This window comes from Rhincodon typus, chromosome 1, assembly GCF_021869965.1.
Source record: "Rhincodon typus isolate 14 chromosome 1, sRhiTyp1.1, whole genome shotgun sequence".
NCBI classification, from domain to species: domain Eukaryota; kingdom Metazoa; phylum Chordata; class Chondrichthyes; order Orectolobiformes; family Rhincodontidae; genus Rhincodon; species Rhincodon typus.
The window spans coordinates 37,706,594-37,725,359 of NC_063332.1; the positions used below are offsets into that span (position 1 = coordinate 37,706,594).

The 18,766-nt window shown below is 41.8% G+C and overlaps 1 protein-coding gene across 5 annotated transcripts in view; it reads right to left on the reverse strand.

The window, feature by feature from the left end:
- Positions 1 to 18,548, reverse strand: part of ccbe1 (collagen and calcium binding EGF domains 1) — a 300,440-nt gene extending 281,892 nt beyond the window's left edge. For 4 of the 5 annotated variants that reach the window (XR_007263617.1, XR_007263616.1, XM_048604944.1 and 1 more), the window contains exons 1-2: positions 18,002 to 18,548; positions 17,637 to 17,720 (exon numbers count right to left, since the gene is read on the reverse strand). Coding sequence is in view for 2 of the 5 variants with exons in the window: in XM_048604944.1 (XP_048460901.1) it covers positions 17,637 to 17,720; positions 18,002 to 18,165 (248 nt within the window). In the remaining 3 variants the exon portion in view is untranslated. The remainder of the gene's footprint in view (positions 1 to 17,636; positions 17,721 to 18,001) is intronic. The other variant, XR_007263618.1, reaches the window with a different exon arrangement.
- Positions 18,549 to 18,766: the final 218 nt, after the last annotated feature.

Below are 18,766 nucleotides of genomic sequence, written 5' to 3' on the forward strand. Positions count from 1 at the left end.
CTGATTGCATCAGGTTCATCATGATCAATGGATTATTTTTTGTAGAAATTACTGACAAGCAATGTAATGATCCAAATTAAATGATGCCTTGGCTTGTGATAACTCAGTCTGCTTTCAGAGACACTAAAGCAAGACATACCTAAAACAGAGATAGCTCCAGATCACAGAGAATTTCATTATTATAGACATTTCTAATCAACTTGTTTAGACCGTGCTATAAAACACCACTAGGGCAGATGGAACTGGAACCCCAGGTTTTCCTTCTGGATCAGAGGTAGGGACATTACCACTGTACCACATGAGCCCTGAATCTGGTTGCGAAAGGATACTAACCCACAATTCAACAGTTTAAATCCAACACCTTCGACCACTTCGTCATGCTGCCACAGTTTCATTATTATCAGCTGAGCGCTTGCTCCAATGCAAGCAGAACAAGCTACTTAGAGTGAACTGCTATGTAATTGAAGATAGATAAGTCCCCCGGGCTTGATGGGATTTATCCAAAGATTCTATGGGAGGCAAGGGAAGAGATCGCAGGGCCGTTGGCGATGATCTTTTCGTCCTCACTGTCCACGGGTATAGTGCCGGAAGATTGGAGAGAGGCAAACGTCATTCCCTTGTTCAAAAAAGGGAATAGGGATAACCCTGGAAATTATAGGCCAGTTAGTCTCACATCAGTGGTGGGCAAATTATTGGAAAGGGCTCTGAGAGATAGGATTTATGATCACTTGGAAAGGCACAGTTTGATTTGTGATAGTCAGCATGGATTTGTGAGGGGTAGATCATGCCTCACAAACATTATTGAATTCTTTGAAGAGGTGACCAAACACGCAGATGAAGGTAGAGCAGTGGATGTGGTATACATGGATTTAAGTAAGGCGTTTGATAAGATTCCCCATGGTAGGCTCATGCAGAAGGTAAGGAGGCATGGGATAGGGGGAAATGTGGCAGATTGGATTCAGAATTGGCTGACCCTTAGAAGACAAAAGGTGGACAAAGGACAGAAAATGTTCAACATGGTGCTCAGTTACGAGTGGTGTACCACAAGGATCTGTTCTGGGTCCTCTTCTATTTGTGATTTTTGTAAATGATTTGGATGTAGGAGTGGAAGGGTGAATTAGTAAGTTCGCGGATGATACGAAGGTGGGTCGAGTTGTGGATAGTGCGGAGGGCCGATCTAGGTTACAAAGGGACATTGATAGGATGCACAACTGGGCTGAGAAGTGGCAGATGGAGTTTAACCCTGAAAAGTGTGAGGTGATTCATTTTGGAAGGACAAATTTGAAAGCAGAATACAGAGTTAACGGAAAGATTCTTGGCAGTGTGGAGGAACAGAGGGATCTTAGAGGTTATAAAATTATAAAATCATGAAGAACATGGATAGGGTGAATAGCCAAGGGCTTTTTTCCTAGAGTAGGTGAGTCCAAAACTTAGAGGGTATAGATTTAAGATGAGAGCAGAAGGATTTAAAAGGGACCTGAGGGGCAATGTTTTCACTCAGAGGGTGGTCTCTGTATGGAATGAGCTTCCAGAAGAGGTGGTGGAGGCTGGTTTAGAGGGATATGGGCCAACTAGGACTAGATCAGTTTAGGATATCTGGTCGGTACAGATGAGTTGGACCAAAGGGTCTGTTTCTGTGCTGTATAACTATATAGAACATAGAACAGTACAGCACAGTACAGGCCCTTCGGCCCACGATGTTGTTCATGTCCACAGTTCCTTGAAAGCTGCCACCCAGGTGGATAAAGTTGTTAAGAAGGCGTATGGTGTGTTAGCTTTCATTAATAGAGGGATTGAGTTCAAGAGCCGTGAAGTTATGCTCCAACTATACAAAAGCCTGGTTCGGCCACATCTGGAGTATCGTATCCAGTTCTGGTCACCTAATTACATGAAAGATGTGGAAGCGTTGGAAAAGGTGCAGAGGAGATTTACCAGGATGTTGCCTGGAATGGAGGGAAGGTCTTATGAGGAAAGGTTGAGAGAGCTAGGGCTTTTCTCTTTAGAACGACGAAGGATGAGAGGTGATTTGCTACAGGTGTACAAAATGATCAGAGGTATAGATTGAGTAGACTTCCAGAGACTTTTTCCCAGGGTGGAGGTAGCTATTACAAGGGGGCATAGTTTTAAATTGAGTGGAGGTAGATACAGGGGAGACGTCAGAGATAGGTTCTTTACTCAGAGAGTGGTAGGGGTGTGGAATGCATTGCTGGAGAGGTTAGTGGATTCAGCCTCATTAGGGGCATTTAAGCGGCTATTGGATATGCATATGGATGATAGTATAAGGTAGGGGTGGAGGTTAGAGATAGACCTTAGGATTAGGGTAAAAGTTTGGCACAACATCGTGGACCGAAGGGCCTGTACTGTGCTGTACTGTTCTATGTTCTATATAGTTATACAGCACAGAAACTGACCCTTTGGTCCAACTCATCTGTACCGACCAGATATCCTAAACTGATCTAGTCCTATTTGGCCCATATCCCTCTAAACCAGCCTCCACCACCTCTTCTGGAAGCTCATTCCATACAGAGACCACCCTCTGAGTGAAAACATTGCCCCTCAGGTCCCTTCTAAATCCTTCCGCTCTCATCTTAAATCTATACCCTCTAATTTTTAGACTCACCTACTCTAGGAAAAAAGCCCTTGGCTATTCACCCTATCCATGTTCTTCATGATTTTATAACCTCTAAGATCACCCCTCAGTCTCCCATACTCTGGCAGAGTCAGCCCCGGCCTATTCAGCCTCTCCCTATAGCTCAAGCCCTCCTAACCTGACAACATCCTTATAAATCTTTTCTGAACTCTTTCAAGTTTAACAACATCTTTCCTATAGCAATGCAACCAGAATTGAACACAGTATCGTAAACTTGCCCTCACCAATGTTCTGTACAGCTGAAACATGATACAATTAGACCGGCAACAAGAACTCTTAACCTCTAAACACAATGAACCTCCAAAACTAGGTAGACTCATATTACAGACTGTAATTCATTACAAGCAGTAAGGATAATCCCTAGAACTAATATCCACTCATGTGCAGGATTGGTGGCAATGAACCCGGGAGAATATTGAGAGTAAGAGTTGCAAAAATCGTTAACATCTCTTGCAAAGAGAAATAATATTATAACATGTGGCTGTTGTGCAAGTGGCAAACATTTAATTTGAGAAACTTGTTATACAATATTTTTTGGATTCGGGTCCATGAAGATTGAGTATCCTTAAGAGCTGACACTATTTAAGTGCAAGCTTTGATGTTGTGTGCACATTGTTATGAATATTTTTAATTATACTTTTGTGAGGTACCTGGGAAGGTTTATCCATATCAAGGCATTGTATAAATCCAGGTAGTTGTTGTTGAATTGACTGTAGTATAGTCAGTGAAATTGATTTTCTGATCTTAACTACATGGAAATTAAACACTACTGTGAACAAAGTAGCAGCACAGCATTTTTCACCGTTTTGCTGATGTCCACGTCACCACCATTTTATTGGAGTGCTGATGTAGACAACAGAATGGGGTTAATAGTTTTCATTAATATTGTTAATTCTACATTTATTGTGTTTAATCATAAGCAGGTGATGCATTTAATTGGGATTTTTTGCAAACTTTGCAATTAATGCAAAAGCTTGCAAAGGGCAGACACAATTCTATCTGTTTGCTGGTATTAAAATTGGTAGCAGAGAAGGATTGATTACAGGTGAAGGCTGGAAACTATGAAAAATGGTTTTAGTCAGAAATCTACAATCATAAAACTACAATGAGCCTGGTGGGCCTGGGTAGAGCCCAAACTGAGCATCGGTTCTGATACTTTTGAGTATTGGTGACAGCACTTTTAAGTAGAGGCAGATGGAAGTTGGTGAGGGAGTGAGGGTTTCTTTGAAGGTGACAAATCTTAAGGAGGGTCCAGTTAGACCTGTAGACATGGAAGCATCAACAATACCAGCAAACATGGTGGCAGCAGGCAGGGAAGTTGAGTGGTCAGAAGTTTAATTGAAAAGGACTGAGGGAATAGGCAGAAGATCTCAGGACAAGGTGAACTTGGAGACAGCTTGAGAGGCATTAGAAGATAAACTAGAGAAAATTGTGCATTCAGATTGGAAGGGGCTATCTTAGAGGAGGTTAGGTCAAGAAGGCTAGGGGAAAGTAGGGAAATAGCATAAGCAGCTGAACAGATAGTCTGAAACTAAAGGACAAAGCAGTGCATGAACTCCTTACACTTGTTAGAGGTGTTGCTGGTGAGTGAGATAATGAATCATTTACAGCAGAGAAGTAAATGAACATTTATCATAGAATCCCCACAGTGTGGAAACAAGCAATTCAGCCCAACAAGTCCACATAGACCTTCTGAAGAGCCTCCCACCCAGGCCCATCCCCATACTCTATCCCTGCATTTCCCATAGCTAACACACCTAACCTACACATCCCTGAATACTATGGACAATTTAGCACAGCCAATCCACTTAACTTGCACATCTTTAGACTGTGGAAGGGAACTGGACATGGAGAGAATGTGCAAACTCCACACAGACAGTCATCCAAGACTGGAATCGAACCCAGGTGCCTCGTGCTGTGAGGCAGCAGTGTTGACCACTGAGCCACCATGCATTCCTGGAATAGTGCATTCCTGGAATAGTGAGCAGTTTTAGTGAAGGGGATTAAGACTAAATAATGCATTATGCAATCCCATTGGATCTGGCCATGAATAGTCAAACTATTTGTCCACTATACGTATCTAAACCTGCATTGCTGGGAGTTAGTACCAAACCAGAATTATGACCTTGGAGGAGGGTGAGAAGAATATGGTTCTACTGGGAAGTAGGGCACAAAAGACGGATTTGAAGGTACAATTGAGCAGAGCAATAATTAAAACTCTGTAAAAGTTGCTCACAATTGCAGAATTAATGCCTAATGTATGAAATTGCATCACTGTGCAATCTCCAGACTAGAAGGACAGCAATTCGACATTAGCACCTCTGATTTATAAAATGAGGAACCATCAGGATTTTTGCAACTGATGCCTATTGAGAGGTTTGACAAGTTTGGCAAGTGTGGATGTGTAGACCTTGAGTGAGAACAAACTCAGCTGACCTAAATTCCTTGATTGGATTAGACCCCTGCATGAAGAACGGTTACTATGGGGAGCTATTGAGTACCTTTGAGGACCCAAGTAACTATATATTATATGAAGTCAATATGTTTAGCAGGGGACTAGATATATTTGGAAAATTAAAACACTTCAGTTGAGGCCCAATCTGGGAGGCTGAGTCTTTATTCCTTCAATCGATACAAACAAAGTATTATTGTGTTAATTATTTCACCACCAATTCTCGGTCTCTGCTCTGAGCAACTCGGTTGTCATATTTATGTCCATTATAGCAGTGACTAGATTTGAAACTTAATTCATTGACTGCAGACCACTTTGTAACATTTTGAGGTCATGACATATGCCAAGCTAATTATGTGTGGTAGATTTATTTAGCATCTACTTAGTCCTGCGTCTGCCTTTTACATCAACAAGAGCTGAACATGCACAAACCAACTGCCAGTGCATTCCACTTTACTGGTACATTACAAATCTCATAGAAAGATTAATGAGTCCAACTTCAGGAGAAGTCATATGCAGTTGGTTAGTAAGAAAAATTTACAGTCGCCGCCAATTATACTGAGAGTTAATTATTGCTAACCTTTGCTCAGATTTGCTTGATAAATCTTTCTGAAAAATTTATTTTTGGTGATGAAATCTGATTATTGAAAATATGCATGAAAATGAATTAAATGTTCTGCCCCTCCGGCATGTGTGGGAAGGAACTGTAAATGGTTCAGAGTTGCTTTGTTGTTACAGTGGGGTGGGATAACCACAACTGCTACACTACTCCGCACACAGCAGACCAACAAAACAGCCAACAGTGGAGGGCCCATGTGCTGTGCATCTTACCATGTAATGTGGCTGTGGTTTAATCATTTTCTTGATTTGGCCCCAAGCAACTTTCTCAAATTTCTGGAAATTTCCTCTTAAATGTAAATCATCTGCTTCTTCCTTATAATGGCCAGATGTAATCTATAGTCAATATGTAGAAAATTTGAACCAATTACATACTGTAAGTAATTGTTATGTAGCAAATGGAAATGCACCACATTCTTTGGAAAACAGAATGAACTCTGCAGGAAAGCTCTTTAAATTGTACTTTCTTGCAATTTCATTCACCCATATAGAGTCTTCCATTGTTGCCAAATCTGAGGAAATTAACTGGAGCATGGTACATACTCATTCTTTCATTTTCACTCATCTACTTGATTGCAGTTTTATAGTTCTGTTTTCGAACAATATATATTTCCAGAAACGACGATAAATGTTGAACCAGAAATGCCCAAGTTCACATTTAGTCCTTGGTAGGTCAAGTTCTACACTGGGAGCAGGATTTCACAAACTCACCTATTTTAACCTGAGGCCTCAGTAGGGCTGAATTGATGGTTTCCCAGCTCACCTAAATACAGTTATAGAGTTATGCAACGCAGAGATAAACCCTTTGTTCCGACTCGTCATTCCAATCAAGTTTCCCAAACTAAACTAGTTCCACTTACCTGCATCTGGCCCATAACCTTCTAAACTTTTCTTATTCATGTACCTGTCCAAATGTCTTTTAAATGTTGGAATTGTACCTACAGCTACCACTTCCTCCGGCACTTCATTCCACGTACAGTCCAACTAGTTGCCTTATTGACTAAGAACAATGATGTTCTTCAAGGCTGGTTAAAGAAAACTTGGGCCTCCCCTGTCTCCAGCTTCCATCACTTTTTCCCATCCAAGATATTCCTTCTGGGAGATATACCTCACAGTGGATTCATTGCCACATTTCCTAGTTTCAATGCTCAGGTAGGAACTTTTCACAAAAATCTTGTTTTGATTTTGGTCAGGAAGTTGACAAATGATTCATGAGCCTGTATGTAAAATTTAGATGAGCCTGTTTGCAGCCACTCCTGGAGAGATAAATGGATCACTTTTCCAAGTTTCCATTGAGGAATTTAAAGTTCTACATGTTCGCAAAACACGTTTTTCCTTGCTGAAAGTTGCTGTCTACATTTCCTCACTGAACAAAGTGGGAGACCGGAAACCAGCCATGTTAGGAATCTTGAATAACAGCATCTATAAAGTGAACCACCTATTGATTGGTTTCCTTTGTAATGAAGAGGATACTGACCTTTAGTTTCTTGTATAATGACTTTATTCCAATATTCAACCTTTTTCTTACACTCATTGTCAGAAGAATCATGTAAGACCAATGAAAGATACTGATTCTCCCTCAATACAATGGGAAGGGTATGCTTAAAGTTCCTAATGCCTTCTCCTGCAAGCTGAATGTGCGTCATCATAGGATTGGTTCTCTGTTGATAATTCCTCTCAGAATACACAGCATTGAGATCAAACAGAGTCTTTAACAGAAATGAGCCTTTTATATTTTCAGTTACCTAGACCCAATTTCTACATGAGGCAGTCCAAGTGAATGGACACCACATCACTACTTTTGTTCGTTTCCTCTTCCTCCTCCAAAAGGTCAAGTAGGGACAATCTAATTTGTAGCGATCATAACTCAGTGCAAACATCTAAAGCACTCCTTCTGGCAAAAAAAATGTGGCAAAAAGTAAATATTCTCATGTTCAAAAATCCAGTGGAAAATCCAAGGATAAATTACACTTAAAAATATTTATCAAAAAGTGCTTCACTGCAATCTTAAACAGTAATCTCAGAAGATGTCTGGTCTTCATCATACATCTTACATGGATGGGTTGAAAGCAGTGCACATTTCCCATGAGGTAATTGAGAAACAGCAAAACCTTATTTAGACATAGTTTTTACAAGGAGAGACCTGCATTTGTATAGTGCTTTTCACAGCTGTTGGAAGTCTCAAGGATCTGTGAACCAACTAAGTAATTTTGAAGTGTATTCACTGTTGCAATGAGGAAATGCATCTAAAGAGTTTAATTTGAATTTTAACTTATAAGCTTGCTTCATAAAGGGGTGGACTGATATTTCTATTTAGTGCTTCATTAGGAGAGTATCTGTACCTAGCACTGCCAGGAAGACGTTAAAGCCACAGTCTATTTTATCACAACTTGGTCCAGTAAGCCTGCTTTGTTATTTTGTTAACAAAGGCAATGCTTTATTATTACTATCCTGCTCTACCCTGCTTGGTCACCATTGCTTCGAAATACCATCCTTGTAAGAAAATTTGGAACTTAGTTCCCAAAAGTGTATGGATTCTGCATTAATTGAAATTTTCAACACAGAGTTTTGTTTGCCAAACAGTAAAGAGCAAAGAAAAGTAAACCAAGTTGAAATACAGATCAGCAAAAATCAAATTGAATGGTGCAAAAGGTTCAAGGGGCTGAATGACCCACTTTCACTTAAATGTTCTTAAGGTTATTAAAGAACATGAAAGGGCATGGAATGCAGATTTTAACATCTCACAACTATCATTAAAACTATCCAACTTAATTTGCTTTTGACTTAAAGAAAAACCAAAAAGATAATTCCCCTAATGTGAAAGACTTGCATTTACATAGTTCCTATTATCACTTCAACAGACCCCAACATACTTTTGCCTAAGCCTGGAATATAATATGTTTCACTTTATGCCTAAATTTGATTCATTCATAATTCTGTACAAACATTTATGATATGGTTGACTACAGCAATCAAAGAATATTTTCCAACCACCGTGAGTTCACTTTGAAATTAATAATTTTCTCATCTTTACTTGCTAAACATGTTTTCCTGAACACCAGCAGCACTCTGAGCATAAGTAAGTTATAGTAGCAGAAAAGGCTCTAAACCTCATGAGTCTGCTCCACCATTCATGACTGATCCGATAATCTTCAATTCCACTTTCTCTCCTCAACCCTTAATTCCCTTACTGGTTAAAAATCTGTTAATCTCAGCCTTGAAAGTAATTAATGAACCCAATGTTTACAGCTCTCTGTAATAAAGAATTGCACAGATTTGCTACCTTCTGAAAGATGAAATTCCTCCTCAATTTTGTCTAAAATAAGTAACTGCTTATTCTGAGATTATACCTTCTGGGCTTGGATTTACCACAAAGGGAAATAACCACATCTACACTGACAAGCCCCCAAGAATCTTTTATGTTTCAATAAAGTCACCCTTCACTCTTCTAAACTCTGGTGTCTAGACCAAATGGTTCTATGTGAGAGAGTATAGAAAATATGCTTCTGGAGTTCTGAAGAAGAGTCACTGGACCCAAAATGTTAACTCTGATTTCTTTCCACGGAAGCTGCCAGATCTACTGAGTTTTTCCAGGAAATTCTGTTTTGATTTCTAAATAGAAGAACTCACCAGCAGAGATTTGTGAAGAAAAGTCAGAAGCAGGAAATCTGGCTGTACATTCTTCCCTATCCTGAATACATAAAGAAAAATTGTAGCACTCTAATCATTATCTAGTTGAACTTAGATAGTTTGAAGTAATGTGTGTTCTTGTACATATATAATGTTGAACCGTTTCAAATAGTTTTCCATGTCTGAGGGCTTGAAAACATTACCAACATTGGAATTCGATGCATGATACTGCTCATCATCATTGATTACTTCTATCATCATTCTCCTTGCACTGGTGAGAATAATTACACTGGGGAAGAGTGGAATTACAGATAATGCACAACCAACAAGTTCTTGTAACATCAAGTTTATCACTGAGAAGGATTCGCTAGATTTAATGCTAATGATGTAAAATATCAGCAAAGACTATGAAGCCATATTGGAACTCATCCAACCTTATTACCTATGGATTGATTGACTTTACATTGGATTTAGGAGAAGATGACAACCGTTTGGACCTTTGAGCCTGTTTCTCTATCCAATAAGATCATGGCTGAACTGGTTATGGTCGCAACTGCAATTTCCTGTCTGCTCCCCAAACCCTTGACTCTCTTGTTCATCAAAAGCCTACCTAACTCTGCCTGGAATAAATTCAATGACCCAGCTTCCACTGCTTTCTGGGGAAGAGAATTCCACAGACTAATGATTCATGGAATCACACAGTACAGAAGAGGCCTTTCTGTCCATTGAGTCCACAGCCACAAAAATATACTACCACTTACACTAGTCCCACTTTCCCACACTAGGCCCATAGCCTTGAATGCCATGGCATTTCAAGTGCTCAATCTAGTACTTCTTAAAGGTTGTGAGGTTTACCGCTTCAACTACCACCTGAGGCAGTACATTCCAGATACTGCACCTCTGGTGAAAATGTTTTTCCTCAAACCTCCTCCAAACCTCCTGTCTTTCACTTCAAAATTAGGTCCTCTTATTATTGATCCTTCAATTAAAGGGAACTAAAGGAGCTTTCTATTCACCCTGTCTATGCCCCTCTTAATCTGATACACCTCTATCAGGTTCCCCCCTCAATCTTTGCTGCTCCAAACAACCCAAGGTTATCCAGCCTCTCTTCATAGCTAAACTGCTTCATCCCAGGCAATGTTCTGGTGAATCTCCTTTGCATTCGCTCCTGTGTAATCATATCCTTCCTATATTGTGGTGACCAAAACTGCACACAGTACTTCAGCAGTGGCCTAACCAAACTTCTGTACAGCTCCAACATAACATCCCCATTCTTATCGTCTATGCCACAACTGATTAAGGTAAATGCCCCATAGGCCTTATTAACTACCCTATTAACCTACCCTGCCTTTTTTAAAGATAGTAGGAACTGCAGATGCTGGAGAATCTGAGTTAACAAGGTGTAGAGCTGGATGAGCACAGCAGGACAAGCAGCATCAGAGGAGCAGGAAGGCTGACGTTTCGGTCCTGGACCCTTCTTCAGAAATGGGGGAGGGGAAGGGGGTTCTGAAATAAATGGGGAGAGAGGGGGAGGCGGATAGAAGATGGATAGAGGAGAAGATAGGTGGAGAGGAGACAGACAGGTCAAAGAGGCGGGGATGGAGCCAGTAAAGGTGAGTGTAGGTGGGGAGTTAGGGAGGAGATAGGTCAGTCCAGGGAGGACGGACAGATCAAGGGGGTGGGATGAGGTTAGTAGGTAGGAGATGGGGATGGGGCTTGAGGTGGGAGGAGGAGATAGATGGGAGGAAGGACAGGTTAGGGAGGCGGGAATGAGCTGGGCTGGTTTTGCGATGCTGTAGGGGGAGGGGAGATTTTGAAGCTTGTGAAGTCCACATTGATACCATTGGGCTGCAGGGTTCCCAAGCGGAATATGAGTTGCTGTTCCTGCAACCTTTGCATCCAATACTTCCGCCATCTGCAATCCGACCCCACCACCAAAGATATTTTTCCCTCCCCACCCTTATCTGCTTTCCGGAGGGACCACTCTGTCCGTGACTCCCTTGTCCACTCCACACTCCCCTCCAGCCCCACCGCACCCGGCACTTTTCCCTGCAACCACAGGAAGTGCTCCACCTGCCCCTACACCTCCCCCCTCACCTCCATCCCAGGCCCCAAGAAGACTTTCCACATCAAGCAGATGTTCACCTGCACATCTGCTAATGTGGTATACTGCATCCGCTGTTCCCGTTGTGGCCTCCTGCCTTTTTTAAAATTCATTTGTGGGATGTGAGCATCGCTGGCTGTCCAGCATTTCTTGCCCGTCCCTAGTTGCCCTTGAGAAGGTGGTGGTGAGCTGCCTTCTTGAACTGCTGCAGTCCACCTGCTGTTGGCTGACCTACATTGCTATTAGGGAGGGAATATTTGCAAGTCAGGATGGTGAGTGGCTCAGAGGGGAACTTGGAGGTGGTGGTATTCCCATATATCTGCTGCCCTTGTCCTTCTAGATGGAAGTGGTCGTGGGTTTGGAAAGTGCTGGCTGAGGATCTTTGGTGAATTTCTGCAATGAATCTTATAGATAGTACACACTGCTGCGACTGAGCATTAGTGGTGGAGAGAGAGTGAATGCTTGTGAATGTAATGGATGTTGTCAAACTTCTTGAGTGTTGTTGGAGCTGCACCCATCCAGGGAAGTGGGGAGTATTCCATTACACTCCTAATTTGGACCTTGTAGATGGTGGACATGCTTTGGGGAGTCAGGAGGTAAATTACTTCTGTAGTATTCCTAGCCTCTGACCTACTCTTGCACCCACTATGTTTATGTGGTGAGTCCAGTTGAGTTTCTGGTCAATTGTAACACCCAGGATGTTGATAGTGGGGGATTCAGTGATGGTAACGCCATTGAATGTCAAGGAGCAGTAGTTAGATTGTCTGTTATTGGTGATGGTCATAGTCTGGCATTTGTGTGGCATGAACGTTATTTGCCACTTGTCAGCCCAAGCCTGGCTATTGTTCAGATCTTGTTGCATTTAAACATGGACTGCTTCAATGTCTGAAGAGTTGTGAATGGTGCTGAATCATTGGTAAACATCCCCACTTCTGACCTTTTGATGGAGGGAAGGTTGTTGATGAAGCAGCTAAAGGTGGTTGGTCCTTGGACACTACCCTGAGGAAATCCTGCAGAGATGTGCTGGTTCTGAGATGACAGATCTCCAACAACCATGACCACCTTCCTATCTACCAGGTATAACTCCAACCAGTGGAGAGTTTTCCCGATACCCATTGATTCCAGTTTTGCTAGGCCTCCTTGATGCCACACTCAGTCAAATGCAGCCTTGATGTCAAGGGCTGTCATTCTCACCTCACCTCTGGAATTCAGCTCTTCTGTCCACGTTTGAACCAAGGCTGTAAAAAGGTCTGAAGCTGAGTGGCCCTAGTGGAACCCAAACTAGGCGTCACTGAGCAGGTTATTGCTGAGCAGGTGCTGTTTGATAGCTCTGTTGGTGACACCTTCCATCACTTTACTGATGATCGAGAGTATACTGATGGGGTTGTAATTGCCTCTGTTGGATTTGTCCTGCTTTTTATGTACAGGATATGTGGGTGCAATTTTCCACATTTTTGGGTAGATGCCAGTGTTGTAACTGTACTAGAAGAGCTTAGCTAGGGGAACTGCAAGTTCTGGAACATAAGTCTTCAGTATGATTGCCAGAATGTTGTTAGGACCTGTTACTTCATAGTTACTTCTGGCTGAAGATTGCTGCAAATGCTTCAGACTTACCTTCTGCACTGATGTTCTGGGCCCTTCCATCGTTGAGGATGGGGATATTTGTGGAGCTTCCTCCTCCAGTGAGTAGTTTAATTTAATCATCCACCACCATTTATGACTGGATGTGGCAGGACTGCAGAGCTTAGATTTGATCTGGAGATTGTGGAATCGCTTAGCTGTATCTATCACTTGCTGCTTATGCTGTTTCGCACAGTGGTAATCCTTTTGATAGCTTCACCAGGTATACCTGGTGCTGCTCCTGGCATGCCCTCCTGCACTCTCCATTGAATCACAGTTGATCCCCAGTCTAGAATGGGGGATATGCTGGGTCATGAGGTTGCAGATTGTGCTGGAGTATAATTCTGCTGCTGTTCATGGCCCACAGCGCCTCATGGATGCTTGAGTTTGCTACATCTGTTTGAAGTCTGTCCCATTTAGCAGGATGATGTGCCACACAATACAATGGAGGTTATTCTCAATACGAAGATGGAATTTCATCTTCACAAGGACTGTGCAATGGTCATTCTTACAAATGCTGTGATGGACAGATGCAACTGCAGGTGGCAGAATGGTAAGGATGAGATCAAATATATTTTTTCGCTCTTGTTTGTTCCCTCACCACCTGCTACAGACCCAGTCTAGCAGTTATGTCCTTTAGGACACAACCAGCTCAATCAGTAGTACGGCTGCTGAGCCATTCTTGGTAGTGGACATTGAAATGTCCCACCCAGAGTATGTTTTGTGCCCTTGCCATCCTCAGTGTTTCCTCGAAGTGTTGTTCAATATGGAGGAGTTCGGATTCATTAACCTGGGGATGGACAGTGCATGGCAATCAGCAGGAGGTTTCCTTGCCAATGTTTAACCTGAAGCCATTATACTTCATAGGATCCTGAATGAATGTTGAGGACCTCCAGGGCAACTCCCTCACGACTGTATACCACTGTGCTGGGTCTATCCTGCCAGTGAGACAGGACATACCTGGGGATGGTGATGGTGATGGTGGTGTCTGGGACATTGTCTGTAAGGTATGATTCAACAAGTATGACTATGTCAGGCTGTTGCTTAATTAGTCTGTGAGACAGCTCTCCCAGTTTTGGCACGAGCTCCCAGATGTTAGTGAGGAGGACTTTGTAGGGTCAACAGGGTTGTTTCTGCCATTGTCTTTTCCGGTACCTAGCTCAATGCCAGGTGATCCATCCAGTTTCATTTCTTTAAGACTTTATCACGATTGGTACAACTGAATGGTTTGATACACCATTACAGAGGGCAATTGAGAGTCAATCACATTGTTGTGAGTCTGGAGTCATATGTAGGCCAGACCAGGTGAGGATGGCAGATTTCCTTCCCTGAATCAGATGAGTTTTCTGACAATGATCATCAGTAGATTCTTAATTCCAAATTTTTTAAAAATTGAATTCAAATTCCACCACCTGCCATGGCAGGATTCAAACCCGGATCCCCAGAACATTAGCTGAGTTCTGGATTAATAGCCTAGTGATAATGCGACTAGGCCATCTCTACCTTCAGGAATCTGTGGACAAGCACCCCAAGATCCCTCTATTCCTCTGACCTTTCTATTGCCATTCTACTGAGTACTTCCTTTTTCTTCCAAAGTGCATCAATTTATCGGGTTAAATTCCATCTGCCACTGATCTGCCCATCTGACCAATCTATTTATATCTTGCTGTAATCTAATACTTCCTCCTCATTGTCAACCCTCAGGCCACTGTGAGTCATCTACAAACTCATTTATCATTCTCATTGACATCATTTATGAATATCACAAACAATACGGATCCAGCATTGATCCCTGTGGTATGCCACTGTACACAGGGCTCCAGTCATGCAACTTGTCTTTTACCAGCACCCTCTATCTCCTGTCACTGAACCAATTTTGGATCCAACATGCCAAGTTACCCTGGATCCATGAGGTTTTACTTTCTTTATCAGGCTCCCAATGGAACTTATCAAAGGCTTTGTTGAAACACATATTAACTACATCAACTGCCCCACTCTCATCCAAGCACTTGATCACCTCCTTAAAAAGTTCTACCAGATTTATTAGGTGTGGCTTTCCTCTGACAAAACCATTCTGTCTCTGATCAAACCTTTTCTCTCTAAATAGAGATTAATACTTTCCATTGCTTTGGGTGGCATGGTGGCTCACTGGTTAGGACTGCTACCTCACAATGCCACGGACCCCAGTCCAATTCCAGCCTTGGGTGACTGTCTGTGTGTAATTTGCACATTCTCCCTGTGTCTGCCTGGGGCTCCACAGGTGTACAGGTTAGGAGGATTGGACGTGCTAAATTGCCCATAGTGAGCAGGGATGAGAAAGCCAGGTGGATTAGCTACAGGAAATGCAGGGATAGGGGGTGGGGCTGGGTGGGATGCTCTTCAGAGGGTCCGTGTGGACTCAATAGGCCAAATGGCCTGCTTCCATGTGCGATGTTCTCCAGTAACTTTCCTACCATGTGTCAGAGAGAGCAAAAAGAATCTCCTTAGCCTCATCATGAAAGGAGATCTCTTACTCTTGAACCATGTCCCTTAGTTGTCATCACCCCCTCAAGAGAAAACATCATCCTGGTATCCAACCTATCTAGTCTCCTCATAATCTTATATGTTTCAAGAACACCACTTCTCATTCTTCTAAACTCCAATGGATATCACTTAAATCATTGTACGTTTTTTTAAAGAAAAAATGGTAAGCCCTTCATTCCAGGAATGAGTTAAATGAACTCTCTCTGAACTGCTTCTAATGGAAGTAAAGTACACCTTTATTTTCTAAATAAAGGGACTAACTCTAGACAGTATCGGTCAAACAAATGTTCCATACCGCTGCAGCAAAACATTTTGACTGTAATATTTCATTCCCCTTGCAAATAGACACCAACGTTCTGTTTGCCTTTCTAATCATTTGCTGTACACACATATCAATGTTTTGTGATTCATGTACCAGGACATCCAGAGCCCTCTGTAGCAACTGGTTCTGCAATCTTTCTCCATTTCTATTTTTCTTATCAAAGTGAACAAGTTCATATTTTTCCACATTGTATTCCAAATACATTTAGTATGTTCAAGTGATAATACAAAAGTGCTGACAAGCTAAAAAGCAATCCATATCCATTTTAAAGTGACTAATATTCTTTTATCCTCTTAATCTGAAACTTGTGATGTTGCTTTACGTAGATGCATATTTAATAGATGGAATGTGCACTAATAGTCATAGTTATATATTTCCCATTTACTTGTTTGAGTGGGGCAAGCACAGGCCCACAAATGTATTTCCAAGTGTCAGTGACATTTCTAAGGACTTAGAAGGCTGCCGAATTTGAAAGACTGGTTAGCAGCATGCCTGAGCTAACTTTGATTGATGTGTGTTGTCAGTGACAGAAGTCTTGCAGTGACTATAAACATCTGTCAATTTCTACAACGTCAGCAAAATCACATTGCAGTCTTGAAAAAGTACAACAGTAGACATAAGATATACATTTAACACAAAGCTTCAGAATCTTGACCAATTCCACAAAGAACCTGTTAATTCAACAGGGGAGGGATGGGCAGGGGGGTGGGGTGCACAAAGACCTTTTGATGAATTTTAAAGTCTTTCGGAAAGCTTTCATTGGTACAGGTTCCTGAACATTGATTTTTTTTAAAAAAAAACAGTTATTGACAAATAATCTAAAATTCAGTTGAGTTCAGCTGTACTGTGCCAGAACAGTAAAGTTCACTGAAATTCAATATGCTTTGTGAGAAAACTTAGACAAATCTGGCTGTGTTACCTAATGTACATAAGATGTGAATGCTGGCAACTGCATATTGATTTCCATTCTATATAAAGGAGAGCTGACTATCCTTGCTGAGCAGATGCTTTCCATTATCACCTTGCTCTAAAACCAGCTATGTGTTGGCAGTGTAAGGGTCTCTTTTTCTACCCAAATTAATGTTAAAGTTCCAATTGGATTCACATGCCAAATGGTGCTGAATACACCCACTCCAAATGAAGTTCTTTAAACCAACTGTGGTACACATTTTGCATTGATACAAAGTGGTTTTGGCATTACACAGATGCAAAACTTGTATAATTATAGCAAGCTTTAATGAGTCTCATACACACCAACCCCAGTTTCATTGCTTGGGCAAGATCCACATCCAACCCCTGAATGGAATGGAATCCAGAACAGCATAACTTGATTCAGTAGACCTTGCTTTGTTGTAGATCCTGGTCTCAAACTGGGATCTGTCCTGATAAGTTATCGTCAGACAGCAGGAGTTCAAAAACAAATTTACATGTGAGAGGTGAAATTCATCTTTAAACTAAACAAGCTCTCAATAATGAACAATCTGCCAATGAAAATGTAAGGATAAAAGAATGTGATATCCAATGGAAGCTGTTAATTTATGGGAATGATCTTTTACCTGTATAATTGCAACTTTGCCAAATGACCAATTCTATAGAGAGTATAACTCAGAGAGAAATAAACCTGGTAGAAGCAGTAAATAGATAGGGATGAAGCGACGACTTTAATTGTCAGGCAGTGGGTAAAGGATTTGTGATGGTGAGATTTGAACACGCTTACCTGATGCAGGTCGCAACTTCTCCAGTAGCTTTCAAACATGGGTACTCGGTTGTAATGATTTTGTTTTCCGGGCAGTTCTCTCTGCTTGAAGATCAAACAAAAGGTCTTCAGGTATCAATGGAAGAATTCATAAATTAAATCTGCTTCTTGTTCCCAATGAATTCAAAGCGCTGTTCGGTAAAGTCCGAATTACAACTGATCCCCTGTTTTTGGGTGCGTTTCCACTTTAGCCTTTAACTAGAATGAACGACACGATTGAACAACCACGATTCTTATTTACAACAGTGAAGAGGGCAAATTTAAACAGTTGCAGAATGGGGATGGGGATAAAAGAAAGGTGAAAACTAAAATATAAACGGACAAACCTGTACGATTCATCTTGCTCTGATATGGAAAAGTAGGAATACGTGCATCCTAGAGATATCAGCGACAACATGAAGACAGTCCTCAATAAGTTCACACAAGTTTCGGAAAACATTTTCCTCTCTGATCTGTCACGATTGCCAACACCGTTTCTGGGACAGAACATCTATAAAATTTCGGGCTCACAGATACTTTTTTCCCCTTGAAGATTTTCTTATGTGAGTGATCGACCGGGAAGTGCAGCTGGCTTTTCTCATTTCACATTTTTTAGGGGTGGGGTGGGGGCTGGGGGTTAGAGACAAAATGACTTTTGAACAGGGTTAGGGACAGTCGCGGTGAGATGATATTTGTCAGTAGTGAAAGATCTTTGGCTCTGCTGATGGGGCTGTTGCTGAGTTTGGATAAACTTTTTCTTTCTCATACACTGTACAGGGTCGGACGCGCTAGCGAGGGGAGGAACTTGGATGTGAGAGCGTGAGTACCAGATGATGAATGTGACTGTTTCAGCGTATGTGTGGCTGCTTGGTCAGTGTCTGTTCAGTGTGCCCATATGAGTACGTGCAAAGCTTTCCTCTTACATTTGCCTGTAGGAGCAGATTGTATTTGCTTCCGATCACTGTCAAACTCCTACCTCACCACCCCCCTCCCCCGCTTCCCTAACCCTCCGCATTATGTTTCTCGGCAATGAAACGTTTTGCATTCAGAATAGGAACTTGTCCGCACTTTATTCACATCACTTGACAAATCTGCCGTTCGTAAACGGAAGC